The sequence below is a fragment of the Cinclus cinclus genome, chromosome 4 (genome assembly GCF_963662255.1).
Source record: "Cinclus cinclus chromosome 4, bCinCin1.1, whole genome shotgun sequence".
Classification (NCBI taxonomy): Eukaryota; Metazoa; Chordata; class Aves; order Passeriformes; family Cinclidae; genus Cinclus; species Cinclus cinclus.
The window spans coordinates 60,096,387-60,119,080 of NC_085049.1; the positions used below are offsets into that span (position 1 = coordinate 60,096,387).

General features: G+C 39.4%; 1 protein-coding gene across 1 annotated transcript in view; it reads left to right on the forward strand.

Annotated features, from left to right (window-relative positions):
- GUCY2C (guanylate cyclase 2C) overlaps positions 1 to 22,694 on the forward strand; it is a 43,445-nt gene that overhangs the window by 2,315 nt on the left and 18,436 nt on the right. Inside the window, exons 3-16 of the mRNA XM_062491384.1 lie at positions 107 to 174; positions 2,085 to 2,300; positions 4,696 to 4,817; positions 5,689 to 5,785; positions 8,527 to 8,623; positions 9,846 to 9,981; positions 11,697 to 11,782; positions 12,208 to 12,319; positions 15,640 to 15,721; positions 18,024 to 18,129; positions 18,634 to 18,696; positions 19,250 to 19,321; positions 20,269 to 20,373; positions 21,548 to 21,634. Of these exons, the coding sequence (XP_062347368.1) occupies positions 107 to 174; positions 2,085 to 2,300; positions 4,696 to 4,817; positions 5,689 to 5,785; positions 8,527 to 8,623; positions 9,846 to 9,981; positions 11,697 to 11,782; positions 12,208 to 12,319; positions 15,640 to 15,721; positions 18,024 to 18,129; positions 18,634 to 18,696; positions 19,250 to 19,321; positions 20,269 to 20,373; positions 21,548 to 21,634 (1,449 nt within the window). The remainder of the gene's footprint in view (positions 1 to 106; positions 175 to 2,084; positions 2,301 to 4,695; positions 4,818 to 5,688; positions 5,786 to 8,526; positions 8,624 to 9,845; positions 9,982 to 11,696; positions 11,783 to 12,207; positions 12,320 to 15,639; positions 15,722 to 18,023; positions 18,130 to 18,633; positions 18,697 to 19,249; positions 19,322 to 20,268; positions 20,374 to 21,547; positions 21,635 to 22,694) is intronic.

A 22,694-nucleotide genomic window follows, 5' to 3' on the forward strand; every position in this document is an offset into this window, starting at 1 on the left:
TAAATTCTGTGACTCCTTATATCCTACAATTTTCTTCATTCTTCCATCCTCCTCTCTCTGCCAGTCATGTGCTTTATCCCAAATGACCCTTTTTGATCCCTTGCAGGATTCTGGCACACTTGGCTGTGCTGTCATAGGACCCGCTTGCACTTATGCCACCTTCCAAATGGTCTCGTAAGTACCAATTCTTCCCCCTTATATTGTGGTGTTAAAGATGCTAGCTGCTGAACAAAGTTGATTTGTGAAGAACAAACCTGCAAGGATATTGGTGTTCAGAGTACATTAGATGCCTCGAGGTGTACAGTCAAGGCAGTAATACTTTTATGCATAGCCACTCTGTTTGGTAGGTGGAAGAAAATCCCCTTCCAAAGTCTGTGGATAAAATACCAGTTTTAGTAGGGAAACTTCTAGTTCCTGACAGTAAGTTGAATGATTGATTGAGGAGCAGCTGGAGAGCAGCCCTACAGAAAGGGATCTGGGGTGCTGGTTGGCAGCAGTCTCGACACAAGCCAGCAGTGTGCCCAGGCAGCGCAGAGGGCAAACCCTTCCCTGGGGTGCATCACACAGCATCAGCAGCTTGTCAGGAGAGATGATTATCCAGCTCTACTCAGCAGTGGTGTGGCCTCACCTTGAGCACTGCCTGTAGTTCTGGGCCCCACAACTTCAGAAAGATGTGAAGGTCCTTGAATGCTTACAAAACTGGTGAAAGGGCTGGAAGGCGTGTCCTGTGAGGAGCTGTGGGTACTGGGTTTGTTTTGTTTGGAGAAAAGGAGGCTGAGACCTTGTTGCTTTCTACAGCTTCCTGAGAAGGGCAAGGGTAGAGGGAGGTGCTGATCTCTTCTTCCTGGGATTCAACAACAGGACAGGTGGGAATGATTCAAAGCTGTGTGTATAGGTTGGACATTGAGAAGCATGTTTTTAGTGAGAGTATGGCCAAACACTGGAACAGGCTTCTTAGAGAGGTGGATCATACCTTAAGCTTGTCATGTTTAAAAGGCATTTGGACAGTGCAGTTAGTAAGTGGTCTAGTGGAGGGTGTCCCTGTCCATGGCAGGGGGATCTGGAACTAGATGATCTTTAAAGACTGTCCAACCCAAACCATTCTGTGTTTCTGTGAATAACATGCTTTAACTTTTGGTCAGTCCTGAAGTAGTCAGGAGTGTATGATTTTTGTAGGTCCCTTTTAACTGAAATAATCTATTCTAAGTCTGTCTGAAAAAAAACCCTGTTTTATAACTGTTTTAAAAAAACTGTTTCACTGTTTAATTAGTGAAATACTCTCCCTGTGATTATTAATTACATCATCTATGTCTGTTTCTGTTGCAGTAAGTAAAACCTTGTAACTGGGTAAGCGGACCTTACCTTGAAAATTTTGTCAGAATCATGCCAACAACTCTTACAGACAGGGTTTTTGCCTGCAGAATTCCCTGTCATAAAAAGAAAAAACAGCAAAACATACAAGAACAAAAATATTTTGAGTTTAGTCTAGTAACATCACAGCATTCAGGAATATACATTTGTTCTTAAAAGCTTACTGTCTCTGTGTATAAAATTATCTTTGTTTTACAAATTCCTTGTCAGAAGAGGGTTGCCTTAATTTTTTCTCCCTGACTGCTGCTGTTGTACAGCTACTAAAATACACCTTTGTGAAACGAAAAGATTTTTCATTTGAATTGCAGGAGTAAAGCTTTTTTGATGGCAAAAAGCTGTCACCCTGCAGCTCTATCCCAATAAGGAGATTAAATCCATTCCATGGTAATGGCAGCCAGGGAGCAGAAGCCTGTCCTGAGCCTTTGGACTCCTGTCACAATCCTTGGGGCTGAAATGGTGTGTGGTACCCAAAAGGGCAGGGCTAATTGAGGACAGTGTGAGAAGCTGCCTGGAGGAGTTCAACAGGGCTTTTTGGTTCCAATAAAGACTTGAAATTTGCTTGTGTTCTTGAGGAGCCTTCCTTCTGGTTCAGGTTCAAATTGTGTTAAACTAACTCAGGGCACAAGAGGAGAGGGAGGTGAGGATGGAAATCAGGTAGCTGTCGTGGTGCAACAGCAATCTGTTCAGACTTGTCCTCTTATCTCTTCCTTCAGACTTGAAACAATACTGAGCCTGCCTCTGATCTCTGTAGGGAGTTTTGGATTGTCCTGTGACTACAAAGTAAACCTAACCCGCCTTCTGACCCCAGCCAGGAAACTGAACCAATTCTTCTCTCATTTTTGGAAACATTCTGAGCTGCCATTCAAAACCACGACCTGGGAATCTGTCTACATTTACAAGAGAACTGAAACCTCAGAGGCATGCCTCTGGTAAGATCTGTATCCACCTCTGACCCGACTGTTGATAAATGTCTCCACCCTCATGAAAACGTGGTTTCTGCCAAGTGTTCTTTCAGTCCTACACTTTGGGAGGGACCTTACAATTACCAAGGAATTAGAGAAGAAAAAGAAAAATTGTAACTTTTAGCTGTAGCGCTTACATGAATGTTTCTGGCAGTCTGTTTTAAATATTTGTAAGCCTTTGCTTTTCCTTTGGACAACATAGCCCACATGTTGTTTGTGATGAAAATACTTGTTTACAACATCCTTAATATAAATAGTGTTACATGAGAGGCTCCTCCACAGGCTCCCTATCGATGCCTTTTTAGGTCAGGGGTCTTACTAAGCTCTTAAAATGCTTCTCCACATTAATGGCTTCAATCTGTAGGCACTATTTCCAAAATTCAAACTGTATCTTTTTTCAAACAAAATTACCCCAGTGATTACAGAGTTTAAGCTACACTCTCACCGGTTTCGAGCAAAGGATTCAGTTTTCATTTTGTGACCTGAAACATCAGGCTGTGCTTGATTCTCAGAAATGCTGGGTTTTCTCCTTGCCTAAAAACAAAGGCTGCTTTTAGACAAATAGACTCTTTAATATACCAGTATTTATAATTGCTTTTCTATTATTGAGTCTTATTTAACTTTCAGCTCATGTAAATGTTTCTATGCTCCTTTGATTTTTTTCCCCAGTTTTGGGATATAAAAAACTGATTAATTAAAAAAAATTCTCATTTTTCCTACTAATTTTATAAACGTAGCTGAAAGGTACCAAAGAGTTCATGGAAATAGCTATTATATATATTTCTAATTCACAACCTGAGGGACTTGCAGAATTCTAAGCAAAATTTATAACTTTATAACAATTTATATTGTGTTTGCTTCAGATTGATAGAAGCATATCCTTGTGGAATATTTTGGATACAGAATTTAAAAGGGTTTTTTTTTGTGAATTAAAAGACCTAAAACCTGATCTCCATTTAACTCTTTTGTAGGTATTTATGGACTTTTGGTGTTTCCTTCTTCTTTCTCAGTATAGATAGCAACTTGATCACATGATATAATTGCCCTCTTTTTGATGTTTTGAAATATCAATGCACTTCACTCATCTCTTGCTACAATCCCTATTCCTCCATGTTTGCTGCTGTAATTGCCAATTAACTACACACACATTAGCTAAATCCCTTTAATTCTGCAGGTTTCATATCTTTCAGAAATAATTGCATGGAAGTTATTTCTGACTATTTCAAGTGTTTCTTATTTCACCTTTTTTAATGCTTCTGACCAGGACCTTCTTTGTGACTTCAGAATTGTTCAAGCCTCTTTATTGTTGAATTAACAACAACAAAAAAATAATTTTGTGTCTTTTTTTATCCTAATTTAGTTGCAACAATGCATCTCATCTTGCCTTAATAGAAACTGTCAACTTGAAGGTTTTTGAAGTCCAATTTTAAAAGATCCATTTTCTCTAAAGCACAAGTATTACTGCATGAGCTAATTGTTTTCCCCATATACATATAAAAATAAGTGAATAGCCACAGTGACAGTAAAATCAGTTTATGTTTCAACTATGCATATGTTCCTGTAAATTAATGATTAATGATTCTGTTCCTGAAGAAAAAAAGGTGAAAAAGGAAGCAAAAGGTACTTAGTAGCTCACTGGATTGAGATCTCAGTACTGGTAGATCAAAGGTTGTGTCGTTTGAAAACAAAAGAAGGTCTTTTGGTTTTCCCTCTGCATTAACTTTATTTCAGATAGAATATTTCTTCTCAGAAATAACATATTGAAGCAAGAGTAGAGTTCAAGAGCTGACTGTTTTTCCTTACTCTTTTAGCAGACTTTACTTGCTTTTTTAACTGAGTCATTTGTTCCTTCAAGTTTTAACTGATTCTATATAGGTTTTTCGTTGCTGCTTTTCTTCCTTTACTTTTCTCACAATCAGGGTACATGTGTGGGTTTTGTCTCAGTTCTTTCTGTAGTTCCTGTTAAGTCCTTTGAACCTTCACATGTGCCTTCTTACATTGCCACTGATGTCTTAAATAGCAGAGCTTCCTGGCTCTGCCTCCCTGTCAGTCTCACCTCCTGCAGTTTCCTCCTATCCTTGATTTATTTTTTCTTAATTGTTAACATCTTATTACATCATTGCATTTTCTAAATCCATCCTTTGTACAGCCATGCTCAAATTCCTCTGGTTGGCTTTCCAAGCATTTCTGTATCTTTCATGCCATGTATTGATTCTCTCACTTTTATTGCTGCAGAAAAGGTTTCATACCAGGTTGTAAACACTCATGTGTGATCTGAACAGCCTATCTTGCACTGTGGTTGATTTAGGAACATGTGAGGAGTTAGAAATTTCCTGACAATATCTTTGCTCCCTTGTGCCAGGTACATGAATGCTTTAGATGCTGGAATCACAGAGTTCTCTGAAAAACTCAAGTTCAAGGATATCTTAAGATCTCCAGAGCAGCTTAAAAAAACTGTGAAAAATCCAAACCGGAAAAGCAATGGTAAGGAGGGGTTGAGGCTGCACTGCCCCTGCAAGTGAGTTGCTTTTCCAGGGAAACATAACACACCCCTTAGTTAGGTTATAGGGAAAGCCTTTCACCAGAAATGGTGGAAACAAAGATACGCCATTTTACATGGATGTAAAGATAAAATGGCACAAAGTTCCTAGATTCCTCTCTTCATCTTCATAAAATATGGACTAATGCTCTGGTTCTAGAGAGCTTTTGGGTAAATTGTCCCATTTAGGCAGAAACTTTCTTGTGAGAGATTCAGAAATCCAGGTATCACGATTTCTCTAAGAAGGACTTTAAATACTACAAGAATATAGGTACTGCAAGCTCTCTATCATTCATGTGTTTGCAGCCCTGGTACATTTATGGACCTCATTTTGCCATCAAGGGGTACTTCTGGAAATGATTCATCTAAACTAGAAAAAGAAATGAATAAATACCTCATCTTCTCCTAAGAATAAGCACCTGGCATCAGCAGGCCAAGTGAATGTGAGAGTAAGCAAGTGAATGAAACCATTACTTGAAGGCATTTAGCCTAGATTATATTCATATTGAGTAGCTGTTATGGCAGCACAACTCCTAATGCTTCTTTGAGTGAGATAATGGTAGTGCTCTAGTGCAATCGGACAGAAAATGGTGCAGGAGTTGAAGCACCTTTTCCATTTCCACTCAGATATCCTGGTTTTACTGCAGAGAAGCTGGAGCTATGTGCCTGGGCCCCAGTACAGCACAGATAATGTGTCTTAGCCCAGTGTTGCTCTACTGCCTGCTTGCTACTCAAATATGGGGGAGCAGGCAAGCATCCTCTTCTTGTCTGTAAATCTCACCAATTTGTCTCCATTTTTGCCCATTCTTTCTGTAGTGATCATCATGTGTGGTGCTCCAGAGGACGTCAACACAGACCTAGGCACGGAGAAGGTGGATAATGACATTGTTATCATCCTGATAGATCTCTTCAAGTAAAGTATCACCTTTTCTTTCCTCTGCAATTTGCTGATGGATACAGATAGTGGAAATAGTCTGAGTGGAACTGTTTTGTTGAAGAAATGCTCTTTCACAAAATGCTTTCTATTGCCATCTTTCCTCATATCTTGCCATTTATGTAAAGTGCATGGTGTGCAATTCATGGCACACTATTCATCCTTTACAAAATCTCTTTTGGTTCATTTAATATTTTTCTAAGGCAGCAGCAGAGCAGGTAGGTTTAATGGGGGCTCCTCAGTGCAGGAAACCATAAAAGAAGCACATAGTCCAAAGTCAGAATGGTCATGAGATATATTTCATTTGAGATATGGTACATTTTTCATACACTCCTCTCAACCAGACAATTATGTAAATAGGACTTATGGTATATTTTTCTAGACTCCATTTATTCAATGTTAAAATTATTTATGTTATATAACTGTTTTCCCAGTTTATGACTTTTGCACTCTATAACCATCTCTTCAACATCTTTATAACCACAGAAACATAACTTCTCAGAGAAGTTTCTTAGTACACAACCTAAGTTTTGTATTGTTTCATTTCCTCTTAATATTGCTAATTACAAAACTCTTTATAGAAGACATCTGACCAATAGTATACTAATAGTATACCAATAGTATCCTCAAAAGCCTTGGCTGTATATGAGGACTGAAAGCTGATCTCTGGCCCTAAACCTAAGTGACACAGCAGAAATTACATCTGTACAACTAAGTGTAGATACTTAAACCAGGGTTTTTTTGGGTATAGCCCCAGTTGCCATAGCAAATTACAGTCTGGGAGAAAGTTAATTGTCTGGGACAGTGCTGGTGGTGTGCATTGGATGGATGGGTGATTGCAAAGGCAAATGTGTGTGCCCATACCTTGATGTTACCTCACTGTTGCTGTAGCAAAAAGATTCCATGAACTTCTATGGCCACTGGGACTTCCCAGCTCTTATGTCTAAAGCTAACCATAGGAGGTCAGTTCTGAGAAACTCTGGGTTAATGACTACAGACATTTAACCTTTGTTCCAAACTGGAACCTGTTCAGGTTTGAACAGGATCTTCTCTATCCTGCACACTTTCAGTTTCACAATATCTATTTTTCAGAAGTGCCTCCAAGAGCTTTCAGTATTCCACAATTTTATACAGGCACTAGGAATCCCCATTTGCTTTTTCTGAGTCAACTGGCCTCAACTGCTGTTTCTTTGCAGTTGCAAAGTGGGAACTGTGTATGTGAGTGCTTTAACACTGGTGTTGTAGGTATAATTGTTGCATTACAGTAGGTGAGAGTGTTTAGGGGATTCTTTGCTGTGATATGCATCCTCCTGATATACCCAGCTGCCTCAGGCTGTTTTATATGCTGCCCTTCTTAAACTTTCTCCAGACTCCTTATTTTGCTGAGTATCTCAAGTCACATTATTCTTAAAAAAAAACCAAACAATATGCAGACAGATATATTAGATAGAAACTCAAGCTGTTGGAGGGAGAGTAGGCAAAGTCTCATGCTTCTCCAGGAGTGAAGTGCCTCTGAAAAAGTGATAGATTTAAATTTTCTTCAGCTCTGATCTGTCTGGCAAGCAGGACACAAATACAGTCTTTAAGCTTCCCTCGAGAGAGGTGGGATGCTGGAGGATTATCCAGTCTGGTGGAGTCTAATTAGGTTTCCTTTTCAACTGGCTAGTTCAGTCCAAACCTGGATGAGAAACATTTTGGAATTCTTTAGGGTGAAAAGTGCATTGTAAAAGTCAGAAGTTCAAGGGAAAGGCAGGTATAGGGCTGTAGTGTCAGAATCCAGTCAGATGGCCATGGAGCAGACACAATGATCTCCAAAATGTCTCTAATACAGTACTGACTGTAATGTACAGTCAGTACTGACTGACAAAATAAAAGGATAATCAAACATGAATAATGAGAATGCTCATGCAATTATTTTCTTTCTATCAGTCTAGCCATAACAATGACAGATACTGTCAGTTGATACTAATATCTATTGCTAAATTCTTCTTTAACTTATGAATCTGGTGGTGGCCAGTCTGTGAAGCACTTCCAGATGGCCTGTCAGGGTGATGAAACCAAAGATACCTGAAAGCTACAACATCTTCTGCTTGTTTCAGAAGAGTTTTCAAGTTGACACAGTTTCCTCTGATTTTCCTATCTCACTGAATGAAACAAATGAATCAATAATGTGCTCTCTGCATCTCTGTGATTGTTTCCTTCCCTCCTCTTAAATGCTTTTAGTGCAACTCCTGCTGTGCTCAATTCTAGCAGGAAATATCAAAATTAGAGGAACAAGCAAAAGGAGCACAGAAGAGCTCAGGCACAGTAGAAAAACAGAAGAGAAACAGGCACAGTAATGTGAAGAAACTATGACTGCAGTATTGTGGATTCCAAGGAGAAACTGAGTTTTCATAAATATAAACTCTGCTTGAAAAACAAAAGAGGAAATAAACAGGAAAGAAAACAAACAGTTACAATAATAACAGTAGTTCACAACAACCTTTGAGTGTCAGATTGGCAGATCTCCTTGATATTGCCTTTTAATATATTTAGGCACAAAAGCTGGCATCGGGAAATGAATGTTAGAAAGAGTTGTGTGCATGATGAAATTTTGTTTTTAGAACTGTGTTTTAACGTGTTAAATAACAGTGCTGTTTGGAGCAGGTGAGTGATTCTATCATGGATACCACTGACCCTGTTGTTCAGTGTTCATGGGGTTCTTGTGCTTTGCTTTGCAGTAACGTGTACTTCAAGAAGAACATCTCAGCTGATTACATGCACAATGTACTTGCCCTGACTCTGCCACCAGCTAATTACAGCTACAATTACAATACTGTAATTAGAGACTACATAGAGATGGAGGACATCCTGGTGAGAGCACTATTTTATATCTGATTATTGCATTTAGTTCATTTCTGTTCATGTATGAGGAAATGAAAACTAAAAATGCTGCTGTAATCATCCCCTGTCATGCTTCTAAGCTGATATATCCTTATATTATTGCAGGATGGCATTTTGTCTGAATGCTGTGATGTCAAAATATAGTATCATAAGGCAAATCTGCAGGCTTTCGTATTCCTGCTTTGTGAAGTTCAGCTCAAACTTTTCATTTGTTCTGCAAGTGTCATATCCATGAGGCATGATGGAGGCTTACAGGCACGTGCTTTTTCCACTCCACATCTGAGTGACTGACAATCCTAAATGTAGCTATGAGACATCATTCAAGAAAGATCTATATGTGTAATTGAGATGTGAGCATAGAAAGTTCAGAACTAATAATTGTTGACTAATTTATGCAGATATGTCTAAGAGATAACAACAATTACAGTTTCTTTCCAGTTGCTTTCCAGGTAAGCTTCAAAAACAGGAACCTTTTTTTCCATAGGAAAGAAGTAATTTTTAAAAAAACTTTCTAGAAAAGCAGAACCTATGAAAATGCTGTACTTGTTTAGTGAAACTGATACTCCTGTCATCTGCCCAGGAACCAGGTCCTTCATGTAGAGTTCCTCCCTGGATTTGTGGCTTTGAGCTCCATCTCTCCAGTAGGCAGCCTGAAGCTTCTGGCTTCTAGATCCCCCAGCCTGGGCTTAGTGCTTTTTGTGTGCCAGTTCTATGACAGGCTGCTGGAAATTCTGGCACAGCTCCTTGCCTCTGAGCTGTGGCCATCAGGAAGCCCAAACTTGCTGGCACCACCCTGAATTCTCTGCACAGAAACTCTAATCCAAAGCCAGGGTCTTTGGGACACACTGAGCAAAGCAGAACTGTCAAGAACCTACAGTGTAGGATTTCTTGAATCTTTTGTACCAGGATCAGCATGCCAGACCTTTACATTGGCCTCTTTTAAGTTTTCAGCACCTTCCTGTCTTCATACAAAAATATATTTTGTTTGCCTTTCTTTTTTGAAATGAGAACACTCGTGGCATTGGCCATCAGTGTTCAGCAGATTCTGGTCTTCCATGCTGGAGTTTCTGCCAAATGGAGCCAATCAAAGTTATTACAGCTTTATGACAGAAACATGAACTCTCAAATAGACATCTTTTATTTTCTTTTGTTCCAGATGGAAGATGACTTTCTTGCTGGCTATTTTAATGCAGTGTTGCTGTTTGGACATAGTCTCAAGAAATTTGTCATCTCCCAGAGCCCAGTGTCATCTTTCAGTTTAATCAAGGAATTCCGAAATACCACTTTTGAAGGTAAAAAAAGTACCATCCTGTGCAGGGTTCACTTAACTGATGGGGGGAAAGAAATTTGATTTTAAACACTCTTAGGATAAGTCCCTTCTACACTAAACAAGTCCAAGCCTTTCAATGAGTTTTATTCTCAGACTTTTTGCTTTTTTATGATTATTACAAGGATGTTATTTTCAGTTTTTGATATTCAAAATGACTCTGAAGTCACTTGACTGAGCTTTAATGGAATAGTTTCAACCTTTTCTAGTTTACAAAGCCATGTAGGCCTGGGTGCTAGCAGTGTGGGTGTAGGCCAGCTGACAGTGGATTGTCTCTTCTTAGTCAACTTTCTTGTTCCTCTCACAGGTTGTCTAGCACTGGTGGACTTTTGTTTGGTAGACCATGGTCTTAAAATCATAGAATTCAATCATCAGGAAAAGAAAGAGGCAAAACTTACACAAAGAAGTGGAAACATTATCTCTTTGGTAGTATAGTCCCAGTTCTTGCTTCACATAAGAGATCTGAACCAAAATGAAATTTTGTGTATGTGCTCCTCCTATGTTCAGCAAATACATGTGTAGAAGTTTCCCAGATTTTCCTAAGATAGGAAAGGTTGCAGGCTTGTCTTTGCTTTAACCATGGTATCCAGTGCCTAGAAAAATATAGTTTACTAATTCCTCCTGGAGACAGCATTCCTTTCTGAATATCAGTGAACTCAGCTATTCAGTTTACGTTTGAAAGTTAAATTGCACAAATGTTTTTACTCATGCAAAATAGAGCTCTGTAATGCTCATCATAATTTATCAATTTAGTTAAAAAACAAAATCCTAAATGTGATAGGTGTTGAATCACCTTCATTCTTTCTTCTGATGGAGTCTGGTACAGTGGGGATTTCATACAATAATTATTTTGGTATTAAGAAGGTGGATCATGAAAAAGCATCAGTTTTTGAGGTGAAAAGGGAGAAGGTAATTGCTGAATGAAAATAATGTTGATACTGAACTTAGGAGAAATAAAACAAGTCATCATCAGGAGCAGCAAAAGGACAATCTGAAGCTGATGAAAAAAAATCTTCTATTTAAAAAAAGGGGAAAATTAAGGTGAAACTTTCAGGAGTGGTGGATATTGGCTAAGGTTGTGCTCATGTTGAGGCAACTGGCTTCATGGGAGCAAACTCAAGCTGTACTGAGGGATTTGGGAAGTTCCACCTTAAAATCCTTGTAATGTGCTACACAGGCAATTTCTCAATGTGCACATTTGCTGATGTACAGAAAGAGGAGGCTAAAAGCAAAAAGAACATGGTTAAAACATTATTATTAGAACTTTCAAAAGAATAAAGGGAATGAAAGTATCCTTGTATTTCCTTTACTGATGATTGATTCAAACTGCAGGTGGTAACAGACTGTTTTGCTTTTCATTTACAAAATGGTCTCTTCTAGGTAGGTGACTCTGACATTCTTGGTAGGCTGAAGAAATGTGACAAATTTATTTTCCTATAGCTAGAGGGAGACATTCCTCTTCAGTGCTGTTAATTCAACACATTTGATTGGATTTTGTAGAGAAAGTGTAATGTGGTATTAAAAGAGAACTAGCACCACACTGAGCTGATATGTATCTAGCATACATGAAGAAGAAAAATATCTTAAGTATCGGAAATCCTTTTATTTATCCCATCCTTCCTGCCCCATATTTGTGTTTCTGAAAATGCAAGCCCTTTGACTAATTCCTTGTTTCTGCAGGTGTAGTGGGTCCTGTGATTCTAGATGAATTTGGAGACATTGATAGCAATCTGACCGTGCTGTACACATCACCAACTGCAAATTATGTACGTATGTCCAGGGTGCAACTGTTTGACCTTATATATGAAGGGAGAAACAAAATGCCCTGTACTATTGCAAAAGAACGATTAAAATAACTGCAGCAGGAGTGGTGGAGTGCCAAGGCATTCTGTTCCTGCCAGAAGGGGGTCATGTGAGGTATGCTGAAGACTAACAGGATTGATATGATCTGGTGATTCAGTAAGTGAAGTGCAGCTGATATTTTGTGGGAATGGTAAATGTATTTTCAGAGAGAGGGGAGGAATGAGAAAATATGGCAGCCAAACATATGGCTACACTGAGAAATACACCACTGTAGCAGGAAAATTAATTTGAGTTTGGGCAGGACATTTATTAAGGGTAGTCTGAAGCAAGGGAAAAAGGAGGGAGAACACAGCTGCTGACTGCATTTCTTCCCTCCTCCCATCCATAGTTCAAACCTCTTCTGTATTTCAACACTCAAAGCAATGAGACTTACAAAGCGACTAACAGTCCGGATTTCATTTGGAAGAACCACAAGCTGCCCAGCGATACTCCAGGCACTGGTGAGACACCCATTAAACCTACCAGCTACCTCTTTGAAGACAAGTCACACAGTCCTGAGATCCACCTGCTGTGTTATCCAGCATGCCACCTTCACTCTGCCCCTAGCCAGTGATGCCAGGAGCTGGGTGCAGAACAGCATCTTTCCTTCTCCTGCTTCATTCCCCCATGTTCTCTGCCTGCAGTCCAGCTCAAAACCTTAATTTCTGTTTAGGTGCTGATACTAAGTCTCTCGAAAACTCGATATTGTAGCAGTGATTATGAGGAATGCCATGGGGTATGTCAGAAGAAGTCACCCTGGAACAAATAATCTTCACTAGAAGATGGTAGTGGTGCTTGAAAGACTGTTCAGGAAAGGCAGCAGAATTAAGGTTATGATGAGTTATCTGACTCTGCATTTCTGTATCTGATAGAGCATGGTGGCTTCTGCTTCATCCTTTATCCTTGTTGTAGGGAGCTGGGGAGAGGACACAGAATAGATTCCAGGTGCTTCTCTGGAGGAGTCTGAGAAGAGCTGACTCTTTGAAGAAATACCATGGGAAACTAGGTTACAGCTCTATTTGCACCCGAACTAACTAAATCTAAAGTCTCAGAAATCACTACTTCCTTTTCTTTTGAGTTTTTGATGACTCCTGGATAGAATGGATAAAGCCCCTTGTTGTTCAGCATAGCAGAGTACAGCCTTGTCAGTCTGATCAGACTGAGATTGTTTCCCTGATTAAGACTGCTGCCACATGGAGATTGGCAATGGAAAGGCATACGCCTGAGAGTATGATAAGCAGAATAAAAATTATTGCAGTGGTAGTAACTGCAAGGGTTAGTGCACATTAAATTAGTGTCCACCTGAGTCATTTCATCAGTGAGAATCCTGACATGCTGCTGTTAAAAGTCTCTGCTAAAGGCTTCCCATTAATTTGCTGTACTGCTTCCCTATATTAGGGAATAGGAAAAGCATAAACGTCTGTTAACTAAGAGTCCATTCACAGTAAGATGGTAAAATGGATTTAAACATTTTTATTTCTCAGTAAAGTAAATCAGTTGCCTTCAAATTAGGCTTTATCCCTCCTAAGAGAGGCAGGAGTAGTGGTTGACTGCCAGGGACCCACGGGAGTTACCAGGAGGAGGGAGACAGCAGCTTTGATAAGACTTGAGTTAGTTCTCGGAAGAGCAGAGGGATTCAGTGGAGCTTTTGTTTTTCATCTCTGGTCAAATCTCTGGTCTCCCTTGGTATGACCATGAGTGCTATCTGTGCAGAGACAGCAACACTGCACACGTCAGCCACAGGGTCTCCCTGTACCAGCTCCATGAGCTCTGTACTTTCTGTCTTCTTGATGTTGCTCCAGTCCCATTCTCATCCATCCCTTGGGCCCCATAACATGCTGTGTTGTCAGTGAATCTGAAGTATCTTTCAAATATTCCCTTCAGCATGTCCTTGTTTGAAACTGCTGAACTAGGAGGGAAAAAAAATGCAGAAAGCCAATGTCTACACATGTCAGTAGCTTAACATCTAGTGCTTAACTGAAGCCTGACACCATGACTAAGCCATACTAAAGTAGAACTGTCTCCCAAAGGCACTTGATTATTTTGTTTTCAAATGAAAAAAAAAAAAACCTTCATTCAGTGTGATTCTAAATAAATATATCCCCCAAAAAAGGAGAATGGTCAAAGTTTAAGGAATCACTGTACCTTGCTAAAGCCAGTCAAAGCTTTCCAACCTGGAGTATATTTTTTCCTCCAGGTAGGTGAGCAGTGCAGACAACCAGAGGGCCCTGCTCCTTCCTAAGCTATAACTGGTAACAGCTGACCCAGTTCTGCTGTCTATCTTTCTCCTACTATTCCGTGAAAAAAACGGGGTTCATCCATGTTTTCCCCTTATTCGGAAAGTTTTGACCCTCATTCTAAACATGGATAAGATCATTCTTCAGTATGCAAACGTTTCTGGTTCCAGAGGACCAGTTAATATGTGGTGTGCTCTCCCTCTGCCTGTTGTAAAACTAAGAGCCAGAAGGTGGTAGCAGAACCTCAGGAAAGGCAAATTACAGTCCCACAGCACTTCAGTGGGAAACTACTATCTGTTTATTGAAGCTGCATGCCACAAGTCACAAACCTGAAGTTTCAGATAATTTTTATGCAAAATGTCTTTGCCCATTCTCATTTATCTCTTATTTTATAGTGGTGACTTAACTTAGGGAGTAAAACAGTAGTACTGATGGTGTTCATCAGAGAGCATCAGACTAATACTAAAGTAAGACTGATGAACATACTGAAGGAGGTAGGGAAGTGTGATACCCAGAATAAGAAAAATCAAAGCAGAAATCTGGGTCCAAAATCCAGAGTGGTTCATAAGCTGAATCCTGTGTCAGATACAGGTACAAAAACTGGTATATTGAAAATCCCTCCTCAATTGCTGCTTGATCCTGAAGGCAGCTGGTATGCGCAAATTTGATTTTTATTTATTTACTAATTTTTACACTTGATCATTTTTTCTGTGTGCCTTCATTTCTGTTTCTGGGCACAGGCAGAAGTATATTAAGCTCAGTAAGGCAGAATAATTCAGCTCTTTTACTGTCCTTAATAACTTGGCAATCTGCAAAACTGGATTCTCCTCTGCCTTTTTTGCCTGAGACATTTGCTCAGTAAAGTAGGTACACTCTAGACATGTGACCACCAGCTGAAGCTCTGTGATAATGGCCTGTTATTCTTCAAAGGAAGTTGGTGGCTGTCAGCTTTCCATCCCAGTACCCCCAAGCTCCAAGAACAGACATGAGAGAGGCCTCAGTTTGCTTTTCCACAGTAAGACAATCAACATTGAAACCTTAGTCAGTTCCCAGCCTTGTTCATCCTGTTTGCCTTCTCAGGGTTAGAAGCCTTATGTGTTCTGTGGTTTTTGGGTCTAAATCCTCAGATGCCTGAACAACATGATTTTCAAACTGTTAGACTCCTGGCATCTTCCCAGGACACTTTACTGACTTTGTGCTGCCACCAGATTAATTTCTCTCTATAGCATATTAATTTCCTACTGAAGAGTACAGTCCATGCAGTAGCACCATTATCTGGGTGTCCCTACAGATTACCCATGTCTCAGGTGGGAATGTAAGACTGCACTGCTCTGGGTCATACTTTGTCTGACATTGAAAGAGGGAAGTGTCATTCCAAGGCGGTGCTGGACTTTACCAAAGCCTCTCAATTTGGATGTGACCAAAAAGTATCCTTGGTCAGCTACTGTGATTTGCACCTGGGTGTGAGAGTAATTTCCTAAAACAATATTGCTTTTCAGCATCCTCCATGAAATTGTTTATCTTTCATTTTTTCTTTTCTGCAGGCCCACACATCTTGACTATTGCTGTCTTTACACTCACAGGAATTGTGATTCTGGTTCTGATCGTCTCTTTGCTGATTCTAAGGTACCAAGGAAGGAAGGAACCCTTTGGCTTCCTGTTTGTTTGTCCTTGAACATTTTCCCACTAGGACAACACCTTTGATCTCTCCTTGAAGAGCCATTCATTAACTTACCTTACATACCTATGCACTTGTCCCTAGTGTGACCTCTGGTATATGCCAAGTAGTGCTTGCATCCATGGTGTTGTTATGACAGGTTAATAATCAAGGGAGAGGACGCAGCAAGGCTCAGTGTTCTTGCATATGCTAAAAAGCTCTGATTCCTATACATACATAGAAATATAAGTCACAGACCAGTCTTCAGATTTTTTCCACTTTACTACCCATCTGTGGCTTTATTTGGATTTCCTTTGATTTCTTTAATGTACTGATGACATAAAAGTTTAATCTAGAAGGTGGTATTTCTCTTGAGACACTGTAGGAGTCAAAATACCGTGGAGTTCTAGTGTTTTCATTGCATGGATCCATTCCTTCAACTCAGTCCAACACCCTGCATAAACATTTTTCTAACAGCTTGGAATTTCATGCAGCATTTCAAGTTCAGCTTTATCATTATGGAAAGAGCAGAAATAGAAATCACTGATGCCTCCTTTTGATGGAAGAAATCACACCACAGTTCCAAAGTATAGGATTTTCTTTAATCTTTAAAAAAATTATCTTACCTTAGCACCTGTTTTCAGTCTATATATTTGTTACATACAAGAGAACTTCAGAAAAAGCAAGAAAATTAGATCCTAAGAAAATTTTGTTAAAAAGAGATGCTACTCAGGCTCTCTTAGTCTGAGTAGACCAATCTGCTTTTCTAACTAAAACAAGGGAAAAATCAAAGATACACAACTCTTAAACATCCAATTGTACTCAAGATACGTAGGAGCTAATCATTGTCAGATCTAAGCACTAACATATAAACAGGGAGTAAAGTTTGCAATGCCAATGAAAATTAATAAACAAAAGTATGGACTTGTAAAAGATTCTACACTTTTCTATATTTGCTGATGCATAAAATATAAAGATTCTGTTTAGATGATTCGATTGTTATTGTATAAATATCATTGGGATATTCCCAAGCATCAAATATAGAAGATATTTCTGAGAATTTTTTAGTATAAAACTTGCACTTTTATTGTCAAAATAATAACAAACTTCTCAAAATATAATTGCTACCAAAGATTGTCCCCTAACAAGCAAAGAAGAAGAGAAATTCCTGTGAAAATCAACAAAATGCCTCATTATTAGTTCTTTATCTCCTAAATTTGTAGGACACTTGAACTGTTCCACAGCTACCTTTGAAGTTCTGACTGCAAAGTAAAAAGTCCAAGTCCTGAAAAACATATAACTAAATATTAGACCTAGTAGATTTTAATTCAGTTTGATATGTTCTTAACCACCAGCCAATACTAGTTTGAACTGTAGTGCAGGCTAGGGACATGCATACACACCTTACAAAGTAGAACAGAGAAAAACAGTTCTTACTGTAATTGTTGGTCTTCCTTTTCTTATGCAAATATATGCTAAAATGTAGTGAACAAGGGAATATTTGGGTTATTAGTCAATAGTATGGGTTCTGCCATTTGGAGCATTTGCCAGCAGTCATCAGTGTGTTAGTATGCTCCTGCAAACTCTCCTGTCAATTCCTTTGGGGTATTTTTTAGTAGAGGAAGGACTTGCACAAGTAAGGAGATAATTTGATGAGCACTAGCTGTCTTGTAGCTTTTCTCTAAGACAGTGCTTGCTCTGAACTTTTGCAGGGGGCACAGCAGTTTCTTTCTCCCATTTCCAAGGATCCTTGCCTCATTTTTACAAAATGTGCAGAATACAAGGGACACCCACAAAAAGACGCCTCATCACTCAACACTTCATCTCCTGACATTGTATTCACAGCAGTTCTTACAATCCACTGTTGATGGCAGGACTTCCTTTGGCTTGCATTTGTTTGTGGGACCTCTCTTCCAACTACATTTAATAACATGGAGGAGAAAATTATATAAAATCCAGATGGCCCTTTATGCTTTAAGTTCTTCTGACCACCCCTGAGACTCTGGCAATTGCCTAGCAGTTGTTCTGCTAAATCTGTTCTGTTCTGCTACAGAATGAATGAGTGGTTAGGCTTTCCAAAAGCTAGGAGAATTAAAGAGAATCCTCAAGTTGAAAAACTGGAGGAGAGCCTCAGGGCTTGTGCTCAAGTCTCATCAACCTGTCACACCGTCCTTGTGTCATCCTGACACTGGATGCTTCCCTGTCCTAATCTCCTGTTGCGGGTTTCGGTTCACTGGGAGGATATTCCGAAAGACTCCTCTTGTTCTTCAGGAAGTACAGGAGAGATAATGAGCGCCGGTGGAAGAAATGGTCCCATATACCACCTGAGGAAATCTTGCCTCTGGAGACCAGTGACACAAGTCATGTTAGTTTGAAGGTAAGAGAAGCACAGTGCCCAAAACTGGGTCTTGGATTCTGTCTCCTAAAGTGCTGGGTTTTGATGTGTTCTGACTGCAGCACCCTATGGTTCTGGTAGGACTGATTAACTTTTTCCTTTTTTAATTTTTTTAAACCCACACTTGCTGTATTGAAGAAATAGAGATTATTACCAATCTATTGCTCCCTAATAGAATATACCTGTTCCCATCAGTAAAACTCATTTTGTGATGGGGGAATGGGCTGACTATTGACTTGCAGTCTCTGTTACAAATTATTTCCAAATGCTTTGTTATGCCTCTGTAATGCCCAAGAGCATGAAGACAGCAGGTGGAGAACCTGGGAGTGGCATGGATGTCCCACACTTTCTGCAGCATGTAGTGACCCTCCCTAGAGAGAGAGGCTTATGCTGCTTTGTGTGGCACACACAGATGTTACTAATCTCTCTGGACCTGTCAAGTGGGGAGGTGATAATTGCAAGTTAATTCTTCTTCTTTGTTCTCAGATTGATGAAGATAAGAGACGTGACACCACCCAGAGACTGCGCCAGGGCAAGTATGACAAGAAGGTAACCTGACTGCAGTATCCATGTTCCCTTCCTCACCTTTAGGAGGACATTTTTCGGGAGGAGGTCATTCTACCTCCCCGACCTTGCAAAATGGTTTGTTCTTATGGAAGGAGTAAGCCATTTGTTCCCTATCAGCTGCTTTGTATTTTGTTTACTGACAGAAGACTGAATATTGGACTCCACGAAACTCTAGCCCAGGTACACAGAAGCATAAACACAGGGACCAGAAATCTGATACATTTTGGTACTAAAGAGGTGAATAGGTTAATGGAGGACAGGCCATTCACATGGCTGTTCTTGTGCATTCAGTAGAGCTGGCTGCCTGACTGAGGTATATTCTTGTTGAGTTAAAATCTTCAAAACTGATAGATCTAAATCCTTTGAAGGAAATATAGCTCCAGTACTTATTAGTGGATTAACTGAAACTCCAACAGTGAAGCAGTAGGCAGGTGCTTCTGAAGTATTTATTTTTATGGACATTTCTTGGACAAGAAAGATGAATTGCTGTTGTACTAAACCTATGATTTTTTTCCCACTGGTATTTTTCCTTCAGGTGGTGATCCTAAAGGATCTCAAAAACAGTGATGGTAATTTCTCAGAGAAGCAAAAAATAGAACTGAACAAGGTAACTGTTGCACATAGGAACTGGACACACCAGGGTGGGATGGAGTCTATGGGTGAAGTAATTGCTTTCCACTGTCAACTCCAACAGCCATTTGCTTGTGCATGTTTGTGAGGTGGACAGGTAATGAGTTCCTCAAAGGATACTGCTTGATGAACTTTATCTTTGTTATGTGATCTCATCACCACTTCAGAGTCTTGATTGTGTGCCAGTCAAGATGAGGATGAATGAAGTAATTCATGTGTTGTCATATGGCCTTACTAAATCAATTTTTATAGCTGATGCTAAAAGGCACTGCACTCTTTTGGCCCATATCATACTAATTCATCAGTAGCGGAATGTTGTAGTTAAATCTTATTATTGAATGCCAATTGCAGCTCTTTAAATATAAGGTACTCCCTGCTGACTTCTGCATACAGACTCTTTCAACATGGGAGATTAATTTGTCTGCAGTATTGCATCTTTTTTTTGAATGGTTTTCCTTTTACACAGCACTGCTGTATTGTGAATTCAATAAACTCTAAAAATATCTCAAAGTAAACTACAGTTGTCTATTTAAATGGACAAACTTCATAATATTGTGCAGCATCATTAAATTTTTATTACTTGCTCATTTACTGACTGATTCACAACATTCTGTCACTCATAATTGGCTATTCTGGTCAGCTGGGAGGTTTGATAGAGAGGCAATAATAGATGCTACAGTGGGCTCTGGAATTAACTTGCAGTATCTAACAGCAACCACTCTTATCTCCCTAATCCAGATGGCTCTGGAATAACAAATGTGTTCAAGTATTTCACTTGGTGCCTTTGTACACCCTGGTTTAAGGGAAACTCATACATCTTACCAGGACCTGAGATAAAAAGCCATGTCACACAAATATCCATGTCCTATGTTTCTGTAGTAAAAATGATTGCTTTTAAAAACAGATTAAATGTCTCTGCTCTAGCTCCTACAGATTGATTATTACAACCTGACCAAGTTCTATGGCACTGTGAAGATAGACACCATGATCTTTGGGGTGATTGAGTACTGCGAAAGAGGTTCTCTGCGGGTAAAGAATTTTAAAAGTCTCCTTCTACCCCCAAATGATCAAATTTCAAAGAAAGAAAAGAAATCCCCATCTCTGTATGTTTGACCCTCATGCAGCAGCCATGGACTGAGCAAGTGGTGGCAGGTTTCTGATTCTAAGTTTCCTCTCCCTTGCTTGGTTCTCTCCATCCTTCCCCAGGTGCTGCTGTCACTTTGATGGTTCTCAGCAGCAAGAGGACGAGGTGAGGTGGAGCCAAGGAAGAGTACAGGCCCAGGCCGCAGTAACAGCCAGTATTTGTATTGTGTCCCCTGTTGGAAACATTTAGGATGTAACTTGTTCTTCATTTTCCAAGCTGTAGCTGTTATCTCTGCTGATGTACTTGTGTACCACGGAGTGTGCAAGGACAGAAAAAAGAGTATATTCCATATCAATAAGGGAGAAAAATGGCAAGTTCTGCATTATAAGGGAAAACAACCCTTAATCTTTATTTATAAAAAGAAATTATAAATTGATGTTGGCAATAGTATGGAAAGACTTATGGTTTATTACTACCAACATTATTTCAGTGCTAATTGTGAAGTGATAATCACCAGCTCTTCTGAGGGCATATATTGTCTCTGCTTTTGTGATCATACAAAAACTGTCATCAGTAGCAGTGGTCTCTGGAACAAGCTCACAGCAAGGCAGCAAAATAATTGTTCTCTCTCTAAGTCATTTTCTGGTAAACTGGCATACTCATGGATGTTTACTTTTATCAATGGATGTCACCGTGGCTGAAAGAACTGTAAATGACTGGCAAGCAAAGGTAAAGCAACAGTTTACTTTGAATTTATAAGGCTAGGAGTAAATTGGTAGGAAATGGACTGTGAGCACAAAATATGGAAAATCCTCTCCCTTCCTCTTGCACAACTTGACCATTTGGTTCTCAGCTATTTTGTGTTAATAAAGACTTGTTTTGAAGACCAAATTCACAACCTATTTTTAACTGCAGAAACCCCTATTTTCTGTAGTCCCCACTTTTCTAGCTCTCTGTAAACTTAATTTATACTTATTACTCCCTATTTCTTGAGTCAACTTCTGTTCTAGTGCATGTACTCTCTATAAAGAACAAAGTTGCTGGTTGAAAAGTGTATAGTTTGTATACCCATATCTCATGTTCTGCTTTTTCCCTGAAAAGCTTTTCTTCTCTTGACAGGATGTCTTAAATGATAAAATATCCTACCCCGATGGCACATTCATGGACTGGGAATTTAAAATCTCCGTCATGTATGATATTGCCAAGGTAAGTGGACTGCTGACAGTGCAATGTACATCAACCTGTCCTGTCTTGCAAAACTCATCCTCTGAGGAGTGTAGCTCTCAAGGTCTTCTTCTTTCCTACAGCTATGTAAAACCCTTCCAGTCTTTTCTCCTCTTGGGACAGGTATCCGAGGCAGGAGAAACCAGTAGATTTAAGACTGAAGGAGGAAATAGGGGCCAGAACTGGCTTTGGGCTATTTATAAATAAAGAAATGAATACCCCAAAGAAATGTGGCCCAAAGATCAGATGGTTAAAATCCACTGACCAGTAGCTCCAATAAGTAAGGCTTATGCAGTCACATTCTCTGCAAAACACAATGCTTTGTGTTTTGCTTTGTGGCGTCAGGTAAAGCATACACAGCAAAACTGTATTTTTTCAAATCACAGAATTATTCTAATGTATATGTCCAGAGATGGGATCATTTTTTTCTAAACAAACTGTTTATGTGCCATCCTGATTTTCTCACTAGAGTGAGAAACTAATTTCTCGCTACAGCTATCCATTTCAAGCAGTTTGAGAGGGAAAAATTAATCTTGTACAGAAACCAAGGCTGGTTTTCAGTAGGTTTCAACAGATCTTTGCTTTTTAGGTCCTTGTGGTAGGAAAAATCCATATGCACAGTAAAGAAAATTCTGTTCTACATTTGAGACTTGTAACTATTTAGCTAGTAGGTAAGAACCCTTTGTAATTCACTGGTGTAATAATTAATTATACCTCTAAAGATAACACAGAGAATTCCCTCTGTCTTTTTGCTAGTGCTCAGCTGCTCTCCTCCTCCTATTGCTGGTTTGCAGTTGGATGATCTTCCTGTTTCCCTGTATGCACCAGTTCAGATTTGGTCTCCACAGTGAATGACTCCACTGTGTCTGTTCTAAAGAGATATTAAAAATCTCGTGCTTTATTAAAGCCCCCTTAATGCAAATTGTCACAGTTTGTTGGTCTTGTTAATGACTTTCAAGTTCAGTTAACATTCAGTTAAAGTTTCGTTTTAAATAGTAGCAGGAGTTTCCCTTCTTCCTTAAAACATATCAAAACCCAGGTT